The sequence below is a fragment of the Octopus bimaculoides genome, chromosome 14, assembly GCF_046866305.1.
Source record: "Octopus bimaculoides isolate indiv1 chromosome 14, ASM4686630v1, whole genome shotgun sequence".
NCBI classification, from domain to species: Eukaryota; Metazoa; Mollusca; class Cephalopoda; order Octopoda; family Octopodidae; genus Octopus; species Octopus bimaculoides.
In genome coordinates this window covers 21,430,337-21,445,848 of record NC_142941.1, presented here as the reverse complement: position 1 = coordinate 21,445,848, position 15,512 = coordinate 21,430,337, and the positions used below count along the sequence as shown (strand labels likewise).

At 32.0% G+C, this 15,512-nt stretch overlaps 1 protein-coding gene across 5 annotated transcripts in view; it reads right to left on the bottom strand.

Annotated features, from left to right (window-relative positions):
* Positions 1 to 15,512, bottom strand: part of LOC106876125 (uncharacterized) — a 383,532-nt gene that overhangs the window by 17,610 nt on the left and 350,410 nt on the right. For 3 of the 5 annotated variants that reach the window (XM_089362492.1, XM_089362494.1, XM_089362493.1), the window contains one exon: positions 8,770 to 8,811. The exons of the other annotated variants lie outside the window; for them this stretch is intronic. In XM_089362492.1, coding sequence (XP_089218618.1) covers positions 8,770 to 8,811 — 42 coding nt within the window. The remainder of the gene's footprint in view (positions 1 to 8,769; positions 8,812 to 15,512) is intronic. 5 annotated transcript variants of the gene reach the window in all.

Here is a 15,512-nt window from a genome sequence, read left to right as displayed (position 1 = left end):
CCCTTATACATGTATATACACATACACATACATATATACACGTACATATATACACATATATACATATACATATATACACATATTATACTCACACACATATATATACATACATATTATATATGTATATAATTTTTAAACAAGAATATTATGGACAGTGACTTTGAAGTTTTGACCAGCTAAGCCATCATTGAACTGCAAAGTTAGTCAATAATACTCTTGTTTAAGAATAATAAATTTGTACTCAACAAAAGTATAGAGTAACCCACCAGATTAATGTAAATTTGCTTTAATTATAAACTTGTTTTTATTGAACAATAAAAACAAAGCAAATTTATAATACATACATATATATAAAAGATTATACATGTCAAAAAACAAAAATAAAAATGAAACAAATTTTTATATATTTTTAGATAAATCTATATCATGATGTAAATAGTTAGTTCAGTGAAGGTTTGAAGCAGAAATATTAAACTGCCCTGACACCAGGTGCAAACCCCAACCAGAAGCTTTATATATTAATAATTAAATAAGATGAGAGTAAAATTTAAAGTTTGGTGTGAATGACAAAGTAACAGCAAATGTTAAAATATGGGGAGAGGGAAAGCAAGAGTGTATGTGTGTGTGTGATTGTGACTGAAGTTTCATCTAAGGTGGCTCACCAGATCTGATAAGCAGTTTATGGCAAAACTTAAGCCAGTCACTCTCAACACATGTGTATTGAGTTTTTTTTTTCAGTAAAAGTTGTCTACTGTTTTTAATTTATTTTAAAAGCCACACACACACACACACGCCAGTAAATCTATTTAAATACAAGTTACCAGACTGCAAACATATATTTGTCATGTTGTTTACCAAAGGTTTTAACAAAAAAATGCCAATACAGTTATCTGACCTTCTAATCTGTGTGCAAATAAAACCTTGGAACAGGTATGGTTAGAGCACTCTTGATATTGAAAAGGAAATTTATTCCATTTGTGAGAATTATTTTACACAGGCACATTTTTATCTCTGGAAGAAAGCGTTTCGGAACAGGAGATGAATTTTGCCAGGTTTTAAAAATCATCCAAGACATATTGTATGTCAAGAGGTAATATTTATCCTCATTTAAATGTGAATGTTCTATTAGAACAAACTATACAGTGGTAGATATCATGAAAAAAACTCTCATATTGGCTTTTGGTACAAAATGCACTCTTAAGCCAATGCAAGGGTTTTTTCTAACAGAACATCCATGTTTAAGTGGAGGATAAATATTACCTCTTGATACCGCCTCTGTTGCTAATATATATACTGTATGTCATGGCAACACTTATTTTACTCCACGTGGAGTTAACAATCAGTGCATTCATGTAAGGACACACATACACACACACTTCTACCTGCAGTTTAGAGTAGGAGACAACGGCTGACAGTGTTCACACCTATACCTATATATATATATATATATATATATATATATATATATATATAATTATACTATGGTCAATAAACACTGTGATTTGCATTCAATACCATATCTCTGTATTTGGTCCCCTAACCCGTGTGTGTGTGTGTGTGTGCATTGTTCTGTACTCCAGGATCAGTATTGTGCAGTCTGGGATTGTGTACCCTGAATAGGCAATATTCTTATTACTACATTTGTTATTATTTTTAATTTGTTTACCAGATTGTTATTAAGATTGGTAGGATGGCAAAATCATTAGAGTATTGGAAAAAATGCCTCAATGTATTTGTTCTTATTCTTTACATCCTGAGTTCAAATCTGCTATGGTCAACTTAGCCTTTCATCCTTTCATAGTTGATAAATAAAGTACCAGTCAAGTACCAGGATTGATGATAATGACTCATCCTACACCCTCAAAATTTCAGGCCTTGCATATAAATATCCACGGACCTGTATTGGCCACAGTGCTTTATTGATCTCAAAAGGATAAAAAGTAAAGTTGACCTCAGCTCTATTTGAATATAGGATGTAAACAAGCAGAATCAATACTGCAAGACAGCCAATCCACCTCCTGTGTCTGTTAGGGACATGTATTCTACAGACACATGGCTCTGACATAACCACAGAATGAATCAGCATGACACTATGCTACAAGGTTGGAAATTTGAATTACAGGTAAAAAGTCCATCTGATGGGCTTCCACAGTTTCTGTTTACCAAATTCCACTCACAAAACTGGTCAATTTGAGGGTAACGTAAAAGACACTTGTTCACAATTCTATGTAGTAGGATTGAATTCAGGACCTCATAATTGCAAAGTGATCTTCTTAACCCTCAGCTACACACTCATATATTTTCTGATATGTTCATATATGTATGAGTGTGCACAGATGTCTGTCTGTCTGTCCATCTTTCTTTTCCTTCAGTGCTGTTGTACAGACTGCATGTATTCCTATGTATTTCCTCTTTTATCTTTTCTTTTGTCAATTTGATTCACAAATCTATCTTTTCTTGTTGTCTGCATACCCAACTTTATTTTCGTATTTCATGTTGTTTATGTTTTGTGACGTCCTGCACCCATATATGCGTATGTATATATGCATATATATATATATATATATATATATATATATATAATTTATATTGTTATATATATATATAGTTCAAATCTGCTATGGTCAGCTTAGCCTTTCCCCCTTTCATAGTTGATAAATAAAGTACCAGGCTTTCATTACAACACCTGTCTTTGCACAGGGGCTATCTGAACTCTCACATGGGTTCAACACCCCTCCTCTCTTCACTCCTACCCACCTTCTTCCTTCATTGATACCCTCTCACCTCCACACACACTAGCACTGACCACTTCCCAGCAACCACACATTACAGACGCGCACACACACACACACACATCAAAGTCACTAGCCCCTATCCACATGCACACCTACACTCTCACATACACACATGCACCTTTGTTTTGAGATCACCAGTACTATATTATCTCCCCTTCTTCTTAGCTCTCCTGTCCAACGACCTTTTTTCCAATCAGTTGCCATGATTGATCACTAAATCCACAAGTTTATTTTTATTCTCTCTCTGTTTATTTCTTCATGTTTCTTTCTGTTGAAGAGTGTAGGCTTGAAACGTAAAAGCGTCAAACTAATACACCTGCTGGTTGTTCATACACTTGTCTTCATCTTTTGTTCTGTAAATTTCACCTATATATATATATATATATATATATATATATATATATATATATATATATATATATATATATATATATATATACACAGGTATAGGCATGGCTGGGTGGTTAAGAAGTTCACTTGGCAATCCTGAGGTTTTGGGTTCAGACCTATTGTACAACTACTTGGGCAAATGTCTTCTGTTCGAGTCCTGGACTGACCAATGCTTTGTGAATGAATTTGGTAGATAGAAGTCATGTATGTATGTATGTATGTTTGTATGTATGTATGTATGTATATGTGTGTGTGTGTGTGTGTGTGTGTGTGTGTGTGTATATGCAGTGAAAGAAGAGTGTTGTAGATTGCTTGAAGCATTGTAGTACAGAAGTAGAATAATAAATAAGGAAAGCTTCTAACTATCTTCATTTCATACACACACACATTTGTGTGTATTTGTTTCTCATTTCACCACCACTGCTTGGTTTTTATACATCTCCATGACCTAGCAGTTTGGTAACAGAAACTAACAGAATAAGTACCAGTCTTAAAAAAAAGAAACAAAAATAAAACATAAGTTATTTGACTAAAAGCCTAGAAAGTGGTGTCACAGTATGGCTGCAGTCCAATGACTGAAACAATAAAGGATAAAAGAAAAAATATATATCCATAAAAGTGTGTGTGTGTGTGTATATAATCATAAACAAACATAGAGCAAATTGATGGAGTATGGAAGAGAGGCTCATTTCATTGCCTGGATAAGTGAATAAATGAATATGGTCAGATGATGCACTCTAGAAGGTTTCAATAGCATCACATAGATAAAATAAAGATAAAAATCATTATAGACAAGAGAAATTAGACCAGTCATAAAGCAGCTAACTGAAGTATAACTAGACAAGATATAAATAATATAACCAAAAGTTTGTCTAACAAAAACAATTGGTAATCAAAATAAAAAAGCCATTCCAGACATTTAAATAGGAGAGGCAAAACAAAAAAGAAAAACAGAAATGGCATATATTTCTGCTGTTGTTGTTGATGTAATTACTATTATTTTCTTATACAGCAAATGTTCTCAGCAAACAAACTCTGTCTCCAGACTTTTATATGTTTCCAAACTGTTTTACATTTGTGAAAGACATGAACGGTAATATGTGGCTTCATGCCAATGTTAAGCAATCACAATCATCATTATATCATTGTTCAATAACATATAACAGTAATGTATAATGAACATAGTAATAATTTTCTTTGTTCAATATAAAATACTGCCTTCTTTATATCGGCATCATAGCCAATGCTATTATCTAGAATACTCTTTATAACTGTTTTTGCTATGAGGTTATCCTTCTCTAGAAAGCTACCCAGATAAGTGCATCAAATATGAATGAAATAATATAATCTGATTTTTTTCTATGAGTCATTTGCTTCTCAACTCTATGTTATCCACTTCACAAACAAGTATGAATGTATGCACTTGGTAAACAAGGCACAGTAACTAAGATGTTAGAAATTCTAGTGCTGTGTTTCTAAACCATTTTTTGCTTATGGATCCCTTTGATTTCTATTTTACTTGGATGTGCCCTCACAGCTATTCAATGTGTTAAAAATCCCATGATATTTTCATAATTAAATACTATTAGGAAATCTATAAAAAAATTAAAATATTTTGTGTATTGTAGAGGTATAACTAATTTATTGTACCTAAATTTTAGAAACAAAATCTCATATGCACCCCAGTTGAGAAGCACTGTTCTAGTGCATCACTAAGATTTCACATAATATTCTTCCAGATTTGTTTCGTAGAGGTAATAACATCCATGAAGTATGCAGGAATACATATATTTCAATTCTATTGCTAATACCTTTAAAATGATGATTTCAAAACAAAATGTTTCACTTATGATTATTATGCCAATGGCTGTTGGTTTTATAGTGATTGCCTTACAAGAAAATATTAAAGAAAGAAATATGAGCAATAGCTCCTGGTAATTCTAAATCATATTTTCCAAGATATTCTTTTTTACTTGTCAGAATTGAAAATCTAATCTCAATATTGAATGACATAGCTAACAGGATGTATATATGGAAAAATTAGAGCAAGTTATAACAACATTATACTTGTTGTTGATTTATAGTAGTTGCTTAGAGCATCTAATTTATTATTAACAACTAATCTAAATAATTTTCTCAGTATTATAAATATTATAGAATTATCAAATGGAAATAAAAAGATGATTACTGTGGTGCAACTATAGAAGTGTGAAAAGATAGCATTATAGCAATGTGCATTTTTTGTGTCTTGCCCTGTAAAGAATGATGTCCAGTTGTAGTTTGGGTTCATTGAGATATATATATATATATAAATATATATATAAATATATATTAGTTGGCAACTAGTTAGTCATCAGCTGGTAGATGTAACTGCAATATAAACCTGAATCTTGATGGGCTGGCAAAATTAAACAGTGAATCAACTTCAATAGCCATGCAGTATGTTTAAAGTGCAATAAAAAAAATAATAAATTATATATTATATACAAAGCATGCTCAAAATGTTATACTTGGCTTAAGAACAAGAACTGTAGTGTGGGTGTTGTGATTCAAGGGCTTCAAAGAGTTTAGAAAAACTCTTCTGTGAATTGCAATAATGAAGTTAAAACATGATCAAGATTGATTTGGCTGATTCTTTGCTTGGGTGATAAATTTTATGTGGTGTTTGTAAGTATTAATCTTTGGGTGGAAAGAAAAAATAGCTTATAATATCAGTTAGAGAGAGAGAGAGAGAGAGAGAACAAAGAAGGAGAATAAAGAAAAGGGAATTGCTGAAGGATAGATAGCCAGCAGTGAAATATAACTAAACAGGTATGTATCATATATGGAACTGATTAAAGGCATAGTGTTTACCCATAAATCAACATGCAGGATAAGGCCTAGTGCAGGGATATGTATTCTGTTGTACATGTGCTCAGGGTAAAGTAGGATACAACAATATTTAGGTGGTATGAATTATACATTACTGTTCCATAATGTAATAACATGTGAATATACTCAAATCACCAACAACATAAGAACATCAACACACCTGTCCAGATTATAACAAATATTGACCTTACTTGTTCAGAAGGGGCTGCAAAATCTACAGTCACTAGCTCTTCTCATTGGAATAAAATAATTTAAAAAAACCTTTCTCTTCTTAAAAGATCCACTAATTCATTTATTTTTACTTGTGAATTACTTGTTGTTATTAAAAATTCCAAAATTGTTTTATTTCATGACAAGGCAGATATCTTTTTCAAAAAATTGACAGCCACTCTCATCAGCTACACTGATGATACAAAAGTACCACAAGTGGTCAAGGACTCTGATGATATAGTAAAACTGCAGAATAGCCTGAATGCAATATACAAATGAGCTGATGAAAGTAACATGCTGTTCAATACTGAAAAGTGTTTAAAGCACTCCACTATCGGCTCACAAACAAACTACAATTGGAATACACAAAACCAAGAGGTAGTTCAATTCCACAGTCCGAGTCGGTACATGACCTGGGAATCCACATGAGTAATGATGCAACATTCCATGTGCATATTACCAAGATGACAACACAGCAGGTAAGTAACTGGATGGATTCTGAGATCATTCAGAACCAGGAAAAAGGATACATGCTACTCCCATGGAAAACTTTTGGTCACCAATGAGTGTCAAACTGGTGGCAGAACTTGAGGCAATCCAGCATCACTACACAAAGATTGACTTGGTGAAACAGATGAGATACTGAGAAAGGCTACAGAAACAAAAACTCTACTACCAGAGAGAAGGTGTGAAAAATATGGAGAGATATACATATGGAGGCTCATAGGTCTAGCTTCCAACTTTGGAATTGAAAACTATACCAACTACTGAACTGGATAGCACTGCATAGTACTAAAGATTACAATTTCTCCATCTAAAATAAGGACTTAGTACTGTTACAGCTTGGGTTTCAAAGGTCCATAACTATTTAACATTCTGCCAAACAACCTCAGAGATTTGCGAGGTTGAGGTTTTCAAAGAGCATCTGGATGAATTTTTATTTGAGATACCAGATGAACCCACATCATGGCAGGAGGCACAAAGAAAAGTAGCTCCATCCAACTGGCTACTTCACCAGAAACAATACAGAAAAGAAACACACTGTAAGGTGGTGCTCCAGCATGGCCTCAATCTCTGGCTGAAACCAGTAAAAGAAAAGATAAAAGATAAACTAGGTATAAATAATGAGGCATGGCAGTATGAGCAAGAAGTCCACTTTCATCCACATAGTTCTGAGTTCACTTCAGAACATCTTGTACAAGTGTCATCTACTGTGACTTCGATTGGACCAATAACTTTTGAGTTGAATTTAGTAAATGGAATTTGTACAGAACTAGTGTGTGTTTCTAAATGAAAAATATATTTCACTAAATTAGGCTAAATCTTGAGATATTTTTTATAGACTCCTTACTTTAATATCTGATAATGAAAATATCAGATCGAAGAATTCATGTACTTTTCAAAATTTGCAGGTCTATCAAACAAAATATCAGACGGATAAAAAAAATAGTACATAAAATGTGAAAAGTATACTACTCTAAAGAAAGAATAAAATCATGTATCTATAAATAAATAGATCTTGATAGTTACTAATAAGTCTTGACAGGTCTTACGTTCATCTTATCGATATTTTCAAATTTTATAGCCATTCCTATGTCAGTATGAATTGTATGATTCCAAACACCCATATATATGGATGAATTGCTGGGTCAAAAATGTTACATGGGCTATAAGTATTTCCCAGTTTATAAAGTAATCTTCTTGGTATCAATATTACAATTATTAAATAGGCAGAGAGGAACACTGCCAAAACTTACAATATTTCAGTGATACACTTAGATTTGTGAATCAAATTGAAAGGAATTTATATAATCTAGGCTTGAAGTGGGAAACATTATAGCTGATGCTGAGCAAGATATAACTAACATTGTGAGTTATATCTATATATATTTTATGTTTAGGAGAATTATGCTTAATCCAACAATGTGATTGTATATTAAGAGACTTATCCAAAACTTCACTCCAATTAAACTGCCATAATACAGAAATGAGACAAAATTAAAATAAATTAACTGGTGAGCTTCATCATTTATCTTAACTTTGTCTCATCTCTGGATCAAAATCAAAAACAACTGAACCTGTTTGTGATGGAGTAGTAACAAGGAAATGCCATTACATATGGGTCTCTCCTATCCCTAGTCTTCACTTAGTCACAGAGTACCTGAAAGAGGCTGGCTTTAGTTGGAGGGTCAAATGCAAAATAAGCAAATCAATCTTCTAACAGATTTTGGATTTTGCTTTTGGGTTTACATTTCCTATCATAGGAATGAGATTTGAAGAGAGAAACTGAGTTTAGAATTTAGTAATTTAAAGAGGAGCACTTGTTTGTAAGCCAAATATATGTACATATATATATATATATATACTTTCAAGAAATAAAATTAAGAGACAAAAACATAAGATAGATTTCAAATAAAATAAAAGTAGGGTAGGTTATCCACAAAGGATGCCAACAATGTGGATCTACAGTATTAGAAGATGGGCAGCAGTGTGTTGAAGTTACCTGAGATGCATCTGAGCTGGACGGTTGCTGCTTGCCTGAATCCTAGAGTGAAAAAGCCCAGGTGAAAAAAAATAACAAGTTACAAACATTGACAAATAGTTTCAGATTAAGTGATATTACAATAGTAAAGCAGGTTTGTGCATCTGTACATAGAGATACATTCGTAAGGATGTTGAGTTGATGTGCTGGCTGGCTCAAATAAACAGACAGAAGCTGGATTGCTGACAGGCTGACAAAAAATGGGGGGAAGAACATCAAGAGTAATTAGGTTGATGCATGTGTCTATGTGTGAAGTGATCAGTGCTAGTTTCTGAAACAAAGATAAGACAAAAGTATAAAAGGCATATTCTAACAAACAAGATTTTCTCATTTGCTTCACTAATGTCAATGAAACCTTTAGGATAATGATATAACTTAACACTGGATATTTAGCTCAAAAGTTAACATGTATCCTAGCAAATTTATCATCAGCAGGTATTAAAATCAGGTACAATACCTCAAGTTGGAAAATATACAAGTGTGTGTGTGTGTGGGTGGGGGGGGGGGGGACTGGATCTTTTTACAATTTCAAGCAGTTCAGTTCACTATTCTAACCCTTCTAGCACAAATATGCAATTTAGGATATCCACTAATGTACTAGCCTGATATATAACTGCTTTATATAGCAGCTGATCTGTGCTATTGATTAGGGAAAGAAGCCAAGTATATTTCTAAGGAGCAGTCAACAAATTATGAAATGGTCTGCCTGGAAACTCCCTTTGTCTTTTACTGTACATAATAGCATAGAAAGAATGTGTTTACATTATTAGTTCACCCACAGTAAAGCTTTGTAATATTCAAACTTAATTAAATTCTTTTTCAATTGTAATTTTGTAAAGGAATCTTCAATTCAACTTTTAACATGAATAAATTTTGTTAAAATAATTTATAAATATATATAAAACCAAATGTTGTACATTACAGATGAATGACTAAAATAAAATTTCAGTTAAAGATGAAAATGTTGCATCACACACATCTTGGTTCTAAATGCTTAGGCATGAGACAATTATAGATTAAGAATTAAAATGTTACTGTCTTTTAATTATTACCACAGATCAGATTTATATTTCCTACTTTGTCAAAAAAAAATTAAATTTTCCAGCTTTAAAGAGATTTACATATGGCAGGTGGAATAACCAGGCACAGAAAAGAACTATGACACACTAGCACTTTTTTCCATGGTCAATTCATAAATAAAGAACTGCTTTTAACTATAATGAATAAAATGTATCAAAATACTGCATATGAGCACATTTTCCCCATCTTATACAGTTTTTATAGCTGAACAATATTTAGAAAATAAGGGTTTTCTTTGGAATATTTTTCATAATATTTTTTAAAAAACTTTTTGTTATTGACATAAAATAAACAAAATACACTCAACAAAGTGAGTGCATAAGTCAGGGGTGGGGAAACTTTTTAGTGTGGCAGGCAAAAATTTCCAAAGAAAAAGGTCCACAAGTAGATCACAAGTTCTAACTCTTATATCTAAGTAAATTTTGTATATATCTAGGTATAATTCGATATTCATTAATAAAGATAAGTTCAACACATTAAATTAACATGTAACATCTTCATTAATGCTGCCACTAAATTTAAGACGTTTATATTACATATGAAGCATTCTATATTTTTCAGCTAGAGTGTAGTTGGGCCTCAAGGAGGGTGGTACAAACCTTGCAATATGTGTTTTATAGTGAAAACAATACTTCCATTCAAATGGTAATTACTGGATGATTTTCTATTTGAGTCTAACTGTCACAAATAGGCATACGAATATTGTATAAATTTCATAATTGAAAAATTGACTATATTTTGTACATGTGAGTATACCAGCTTGCGGGTGCAATAAAATGGGGTTGCAGGTGCAATTGCACCTGTGGGTAGGAGTTTCCCCACACCTGGCATAAGTACTGCATTATAATTATAAAATATAACATTATATTTATGGAAAAGTTAAATGTTTATGTGTGGAAGAACAGTGATGCAGTTTCAGACAAAAAGTGAAAAAGTCTCTGAATTATGAAATAATTTATATAAATTAAAAATTGCTCATATGTAGCTAGAAGAGAAATTCTAATTCACAAGTGAAAGTTTACTTCATTCATTCATACATACATTTGTACATACATACATATAGCCCCCCCCCCCCCCAAACCAAACAAACCATTATATACTAGACAAAAGAAGTTCAACATAATTTTTCACAAGTACTATATAAAGAAATGCAAGAAAATTTACCTTACTGAATGTCTTCATGAACAGACGATTCATTTGATAAATTCTTTAGAACATTTGTAAAATTTTCATTATAACAATTTTAGTAAATACAAATAAAATCCATGCAAGAACAATGTAAATTGATTGGTTAATGTGGAAAGTAAGAGAATCAACAATGCCAAGCATAAGAAATATTTTGGTATGGCTGAATTGTTGAAAATGTTGAAACAAAAAAAGCAAAAAACAAGGAACTTTAAAAGAAATTATATGCTATTAAAAAATTTGTGAATATTGCTATGCAAACACAAACTTTCCAATGGTTTTGCAATGATAATAATATATATGTTTAATAATAATAATATATATGTTTAAATAAAACATTAAGAATCTCTCAGAAACCAAGATTACTATGTCATCACTTGTAACAATAACTGCTATTGGAATAATCTGTTATATCAAAAAGTAAAATAATTAAACTGATGAAGTATTAGATCACTGAGGCTTGGAGTTATTAGTTTATATCCCATTGCATTCAATTATGGTCTCTTGGTAAAAACAATTTTATTTGTTTTACTTCACATCTGTTCATTTAATATATGGGTATTATCCTAATCAAGTCTGAAATGCAAGTAATGTTTTCACCACCTAATTATTTATAGCAAATTTTTTAATATTTCCAGCTAAACACTTCATTAGAAATACAACAAGTAAATTGACTATTACAATGTTTCCTAATAAAACAAAACTAAGCAATGTATAAAAACAAATCAAGAAAGATTAAAATCATGGAGAAATGCCAAACAAAATGAATATCGACAGAAATCAATCCAAGCAATAAAGAATTTAACAACCTAGACCTATATAATTTTACAAAAGAATAAATTTTATATAGTTAGATGGAAAGAAACTAAAACAAAAAAAAAAAACAGTCACAGTTACCACCACTACCACACCCATTATTATTTTATCAGCTCTGAATAAATTTAACTGAGGAATTATAGACAGAAACAGAGCTGGTTTAATACTTATAAAATAGCAAAAATTACTTTTTGCTGAGCGGTTCAACTAAATTTTATCCAACAAAACTCAGGCAATAAAGACTACACACACACACACTCTCTCTCTCTCTCTCTCTCACACACACACACAGAAGAATTTACTATTTCTCACCAGGCTTCATCATCATACGCATAGTAGGTAGAGTATGGTATTGCTGAGAAAAATTCTCTGATGGAATTATATTAATGATATGGATATCTTAATTCCTTGTTTTACTTTGAGTAAATGACCTGAATAAGCCAAAGCAAACCACTTGTGAAAGGGATATTTAATTTCTTAAGGCCATCCAAGCAAAATCTTTAATGTTGCTTTGCATCTATTCCTGCCTCTATATGATTGCTCACCATATTACAAATACAACCAAATTTCTGCCTACATCTTAAATAAATTGCATTCGAATAGAATGCCTTTCATCATTTATAGACCTTCTGAATCTGACTTAGCACTGAACAACAATAGTTTTATACTTACTACTTCAATTTAAAAACAATCTGTTGGTGAAGGCAAAGGTGGTGTTGCTGAACTTGCCTGCTTTATGATCAGACGGCACAAATTCAGCAGCAAGGCTGCCTGGTATTGCACTTTCCCCATCTCTCATTGACGAGTTTTTCTCCCTCAATGATTATTATGTCATGATAAATGAAAACAAACTTTTGACTGAGGCAAAATTTATATTGACAAGTCTCCCAAGAAACGAGGGACTTTAAACAAGAAGGAACTCTCTAGCAGTTAATGGATCCCTTCCTCTCAATGATTGTACAAAATTGAACAGAAAAACTGCAACTTTTAGGATGAACACAATAGATTGTAAACAAACTTTCTGGAGCCAAAGTTAAGCTAGCAATGCATCAATTGTTATAATAATAACAGATACATTGGTGAACAGCAAAGCTGCACTCTTTGTACAAGAAAGCCAGGAAACTGAACCAATAATTGTTGAGTCTTTAGGTACATTGAGTAATAAGTGGGTTGGAAGAGATAGGCATAAAACTGAAAATAGAACATGTCCAGAAAACAGATTACTTAGCAGTGCAAAAAATCTCAGCAAAGTCCTCGAGACTTGAAACAAAAATATACTACCTTAGTACACGGGAAGTGAACAGCTAGTACATTAACAACACTTCAAGTAAGAAGCTGAGTATGTCAGATAATAATAATAATAATAATAATAATAATAATAATAATAATAATAATAATAATAATAATAATAATAAAAATTAGTCCTGGGTAAACTTACTTAGCTGACTAAAAAATAGCAACAGAATAAAATCAAATAAAAATATAAATCCAGGTAGAACTTAATTATATACTGTAGGGTTGACTGCACATTCTTTTCAGATGTGCAGTCAACCCTCCTGAATATAATTACATTCTGCTTATATATTCTAAATATATAAACAATCTTAGTAACCCAATAAGCGCTGAATTAAACAAGTTATTGGAGGTTTAATATGCTTTGCTATCAGAATGATACAAATTAAATTTTAAGAAAATGCAAGGCCAAGAGCTTGCTGGTAAGAAAAAATAAAGTTTGTAAAAGTAGTTACTGTTCATCAAATACCACAGAACAATGATGCAATGTATCAATAATTTTTTGTGGTTTATTTATAAATGTATTTATATTAATATGTTTAAACATTTTAAAAGCAGAAGTTGAGTTGTATTCTTAGTTGTGCAAAAACCAGCATCACTAATTAATTTTAATTAGAAAGTGACAAATTTGGGGATAGGGGTATAATTGATTAAATCAACCCTAAATATCTGACTGGAACCTAGTTTACAAAGCTCAGACAGGTGGATGACTTAGTCAGTCTGACAGCATTTGAATAAAGAACATGAAAGGATATAAAGTAAGTAAATCTGCTAAGTGTTTCATCTAATGCTATACCAATTCTGCAATTATCACTTTCAAGACGAAAGTAATGAACCCTCCAATTCTTCAGCCAACTGAACTAGCTACTTACTGTATAACAGTCCAGGTGGCTACGTGCTCCACAGACACATACTCTTAACCCCTTTGATACCAACCTGCCTAATACTGCACCTGTATCTATGATACACACCTCCTGTTTTAAAGTGATCTAAATTAAAACTTTCCAGCAAAATTTGATATTAATTTTTGTCCTAAACACCAATTTAATGATGAAAATATTATTTTATTATTTTACTACATTCATTATTTTCAAAATTAACTTAAGTAAAGACAGCAAATTTTAAGAGAAATATGGTAACAAAACGATTAATGTGATCCTTAGGCAAAATCAGTCTGACTGTGAGCAACAAAACTCATCCCTTGAATTACAAGTAAAGTCCATCCAACAGGTTTCCACATAGTTTCAGTCTATCCAATTTTATTCACATGGCTTGGATTGACCTGAGGCCATGGCGAAGATACCAAGCAATGGGATTGAACTGTAGACGTCATGATTACAAAGTGAACTCTTCTAGCAGTACTATGTAGAGGTTTAGCTTATGTCACTGACTGATGGCAAATATTGTTTCTGTCATATTAAGGTAGACATATTTGGTGTTATTTTACCTTTTAAAAAGAAAAAAAAAAAGGAAAGAAGACATACTGGATACCCTCATCCTATATACACTGTCTGATAAACAACAACAACAACAGCAACTGCAACAACTGTTGGTAACGTAGCCCTCTATAGTATCTGTTTTTGTTGATGCTAAACCAACGATGGTTAGATGACACAACTCCAGTGATTTTGCTTATGTTATGGATAATATCATTAATGAAGATTGGTAGGTAAATTGTTCATTAATAATTCTATAACCTCTCAACAGTGTAAAGCAGTGATTCTCAACCTGGGTTCATATAAGATTTTTGGGGGTTCAAGCAAGCAAAATAGTAAATAGGGGATTTTAGGGTCCATGAAAAAATTTTATATTAGATGTATTTATTGCGGGAAACAATTAGGTTTCTTTCTCTCATATTTTACACAGCTCAACATCTTCCTGGCCTTTGTAACATGTTCTCTAAGGGAGTTCTATTGCAAATCTACACAAGTGAATGGGTGAAAAACAAAATCATGAAAGAAGTATAAAAAAAACTAGTTTTTAAACACTGAATGTCTATGAGGGTCCACTAGAGTAAAACAGTAACCAAAGAGGTCCATAGGCTAAAAGATGGTTGAGAACCCTTAGTCTCAAGAATAATTCAGAAAGGAAGAAAGACTGAGAAAAGGAGAGATAAAAGGAAATTAAGGGTCGGAGAAAGAGAAAAAATAAGGATTATTTAACCAAGACGAAAGCTTTGTTCAAATTTAGAAACAATTAGAATAAAAATAAAACCTGATGTGTGCATCAAACTGATTGTTTTTAAAGAAATCCAAAGGAATTCCATGTGTGAGCGAACTAAGTTACAGACAGTGGTAACTGTGAGTTTATGAGATTATTTTTTGGTTTGT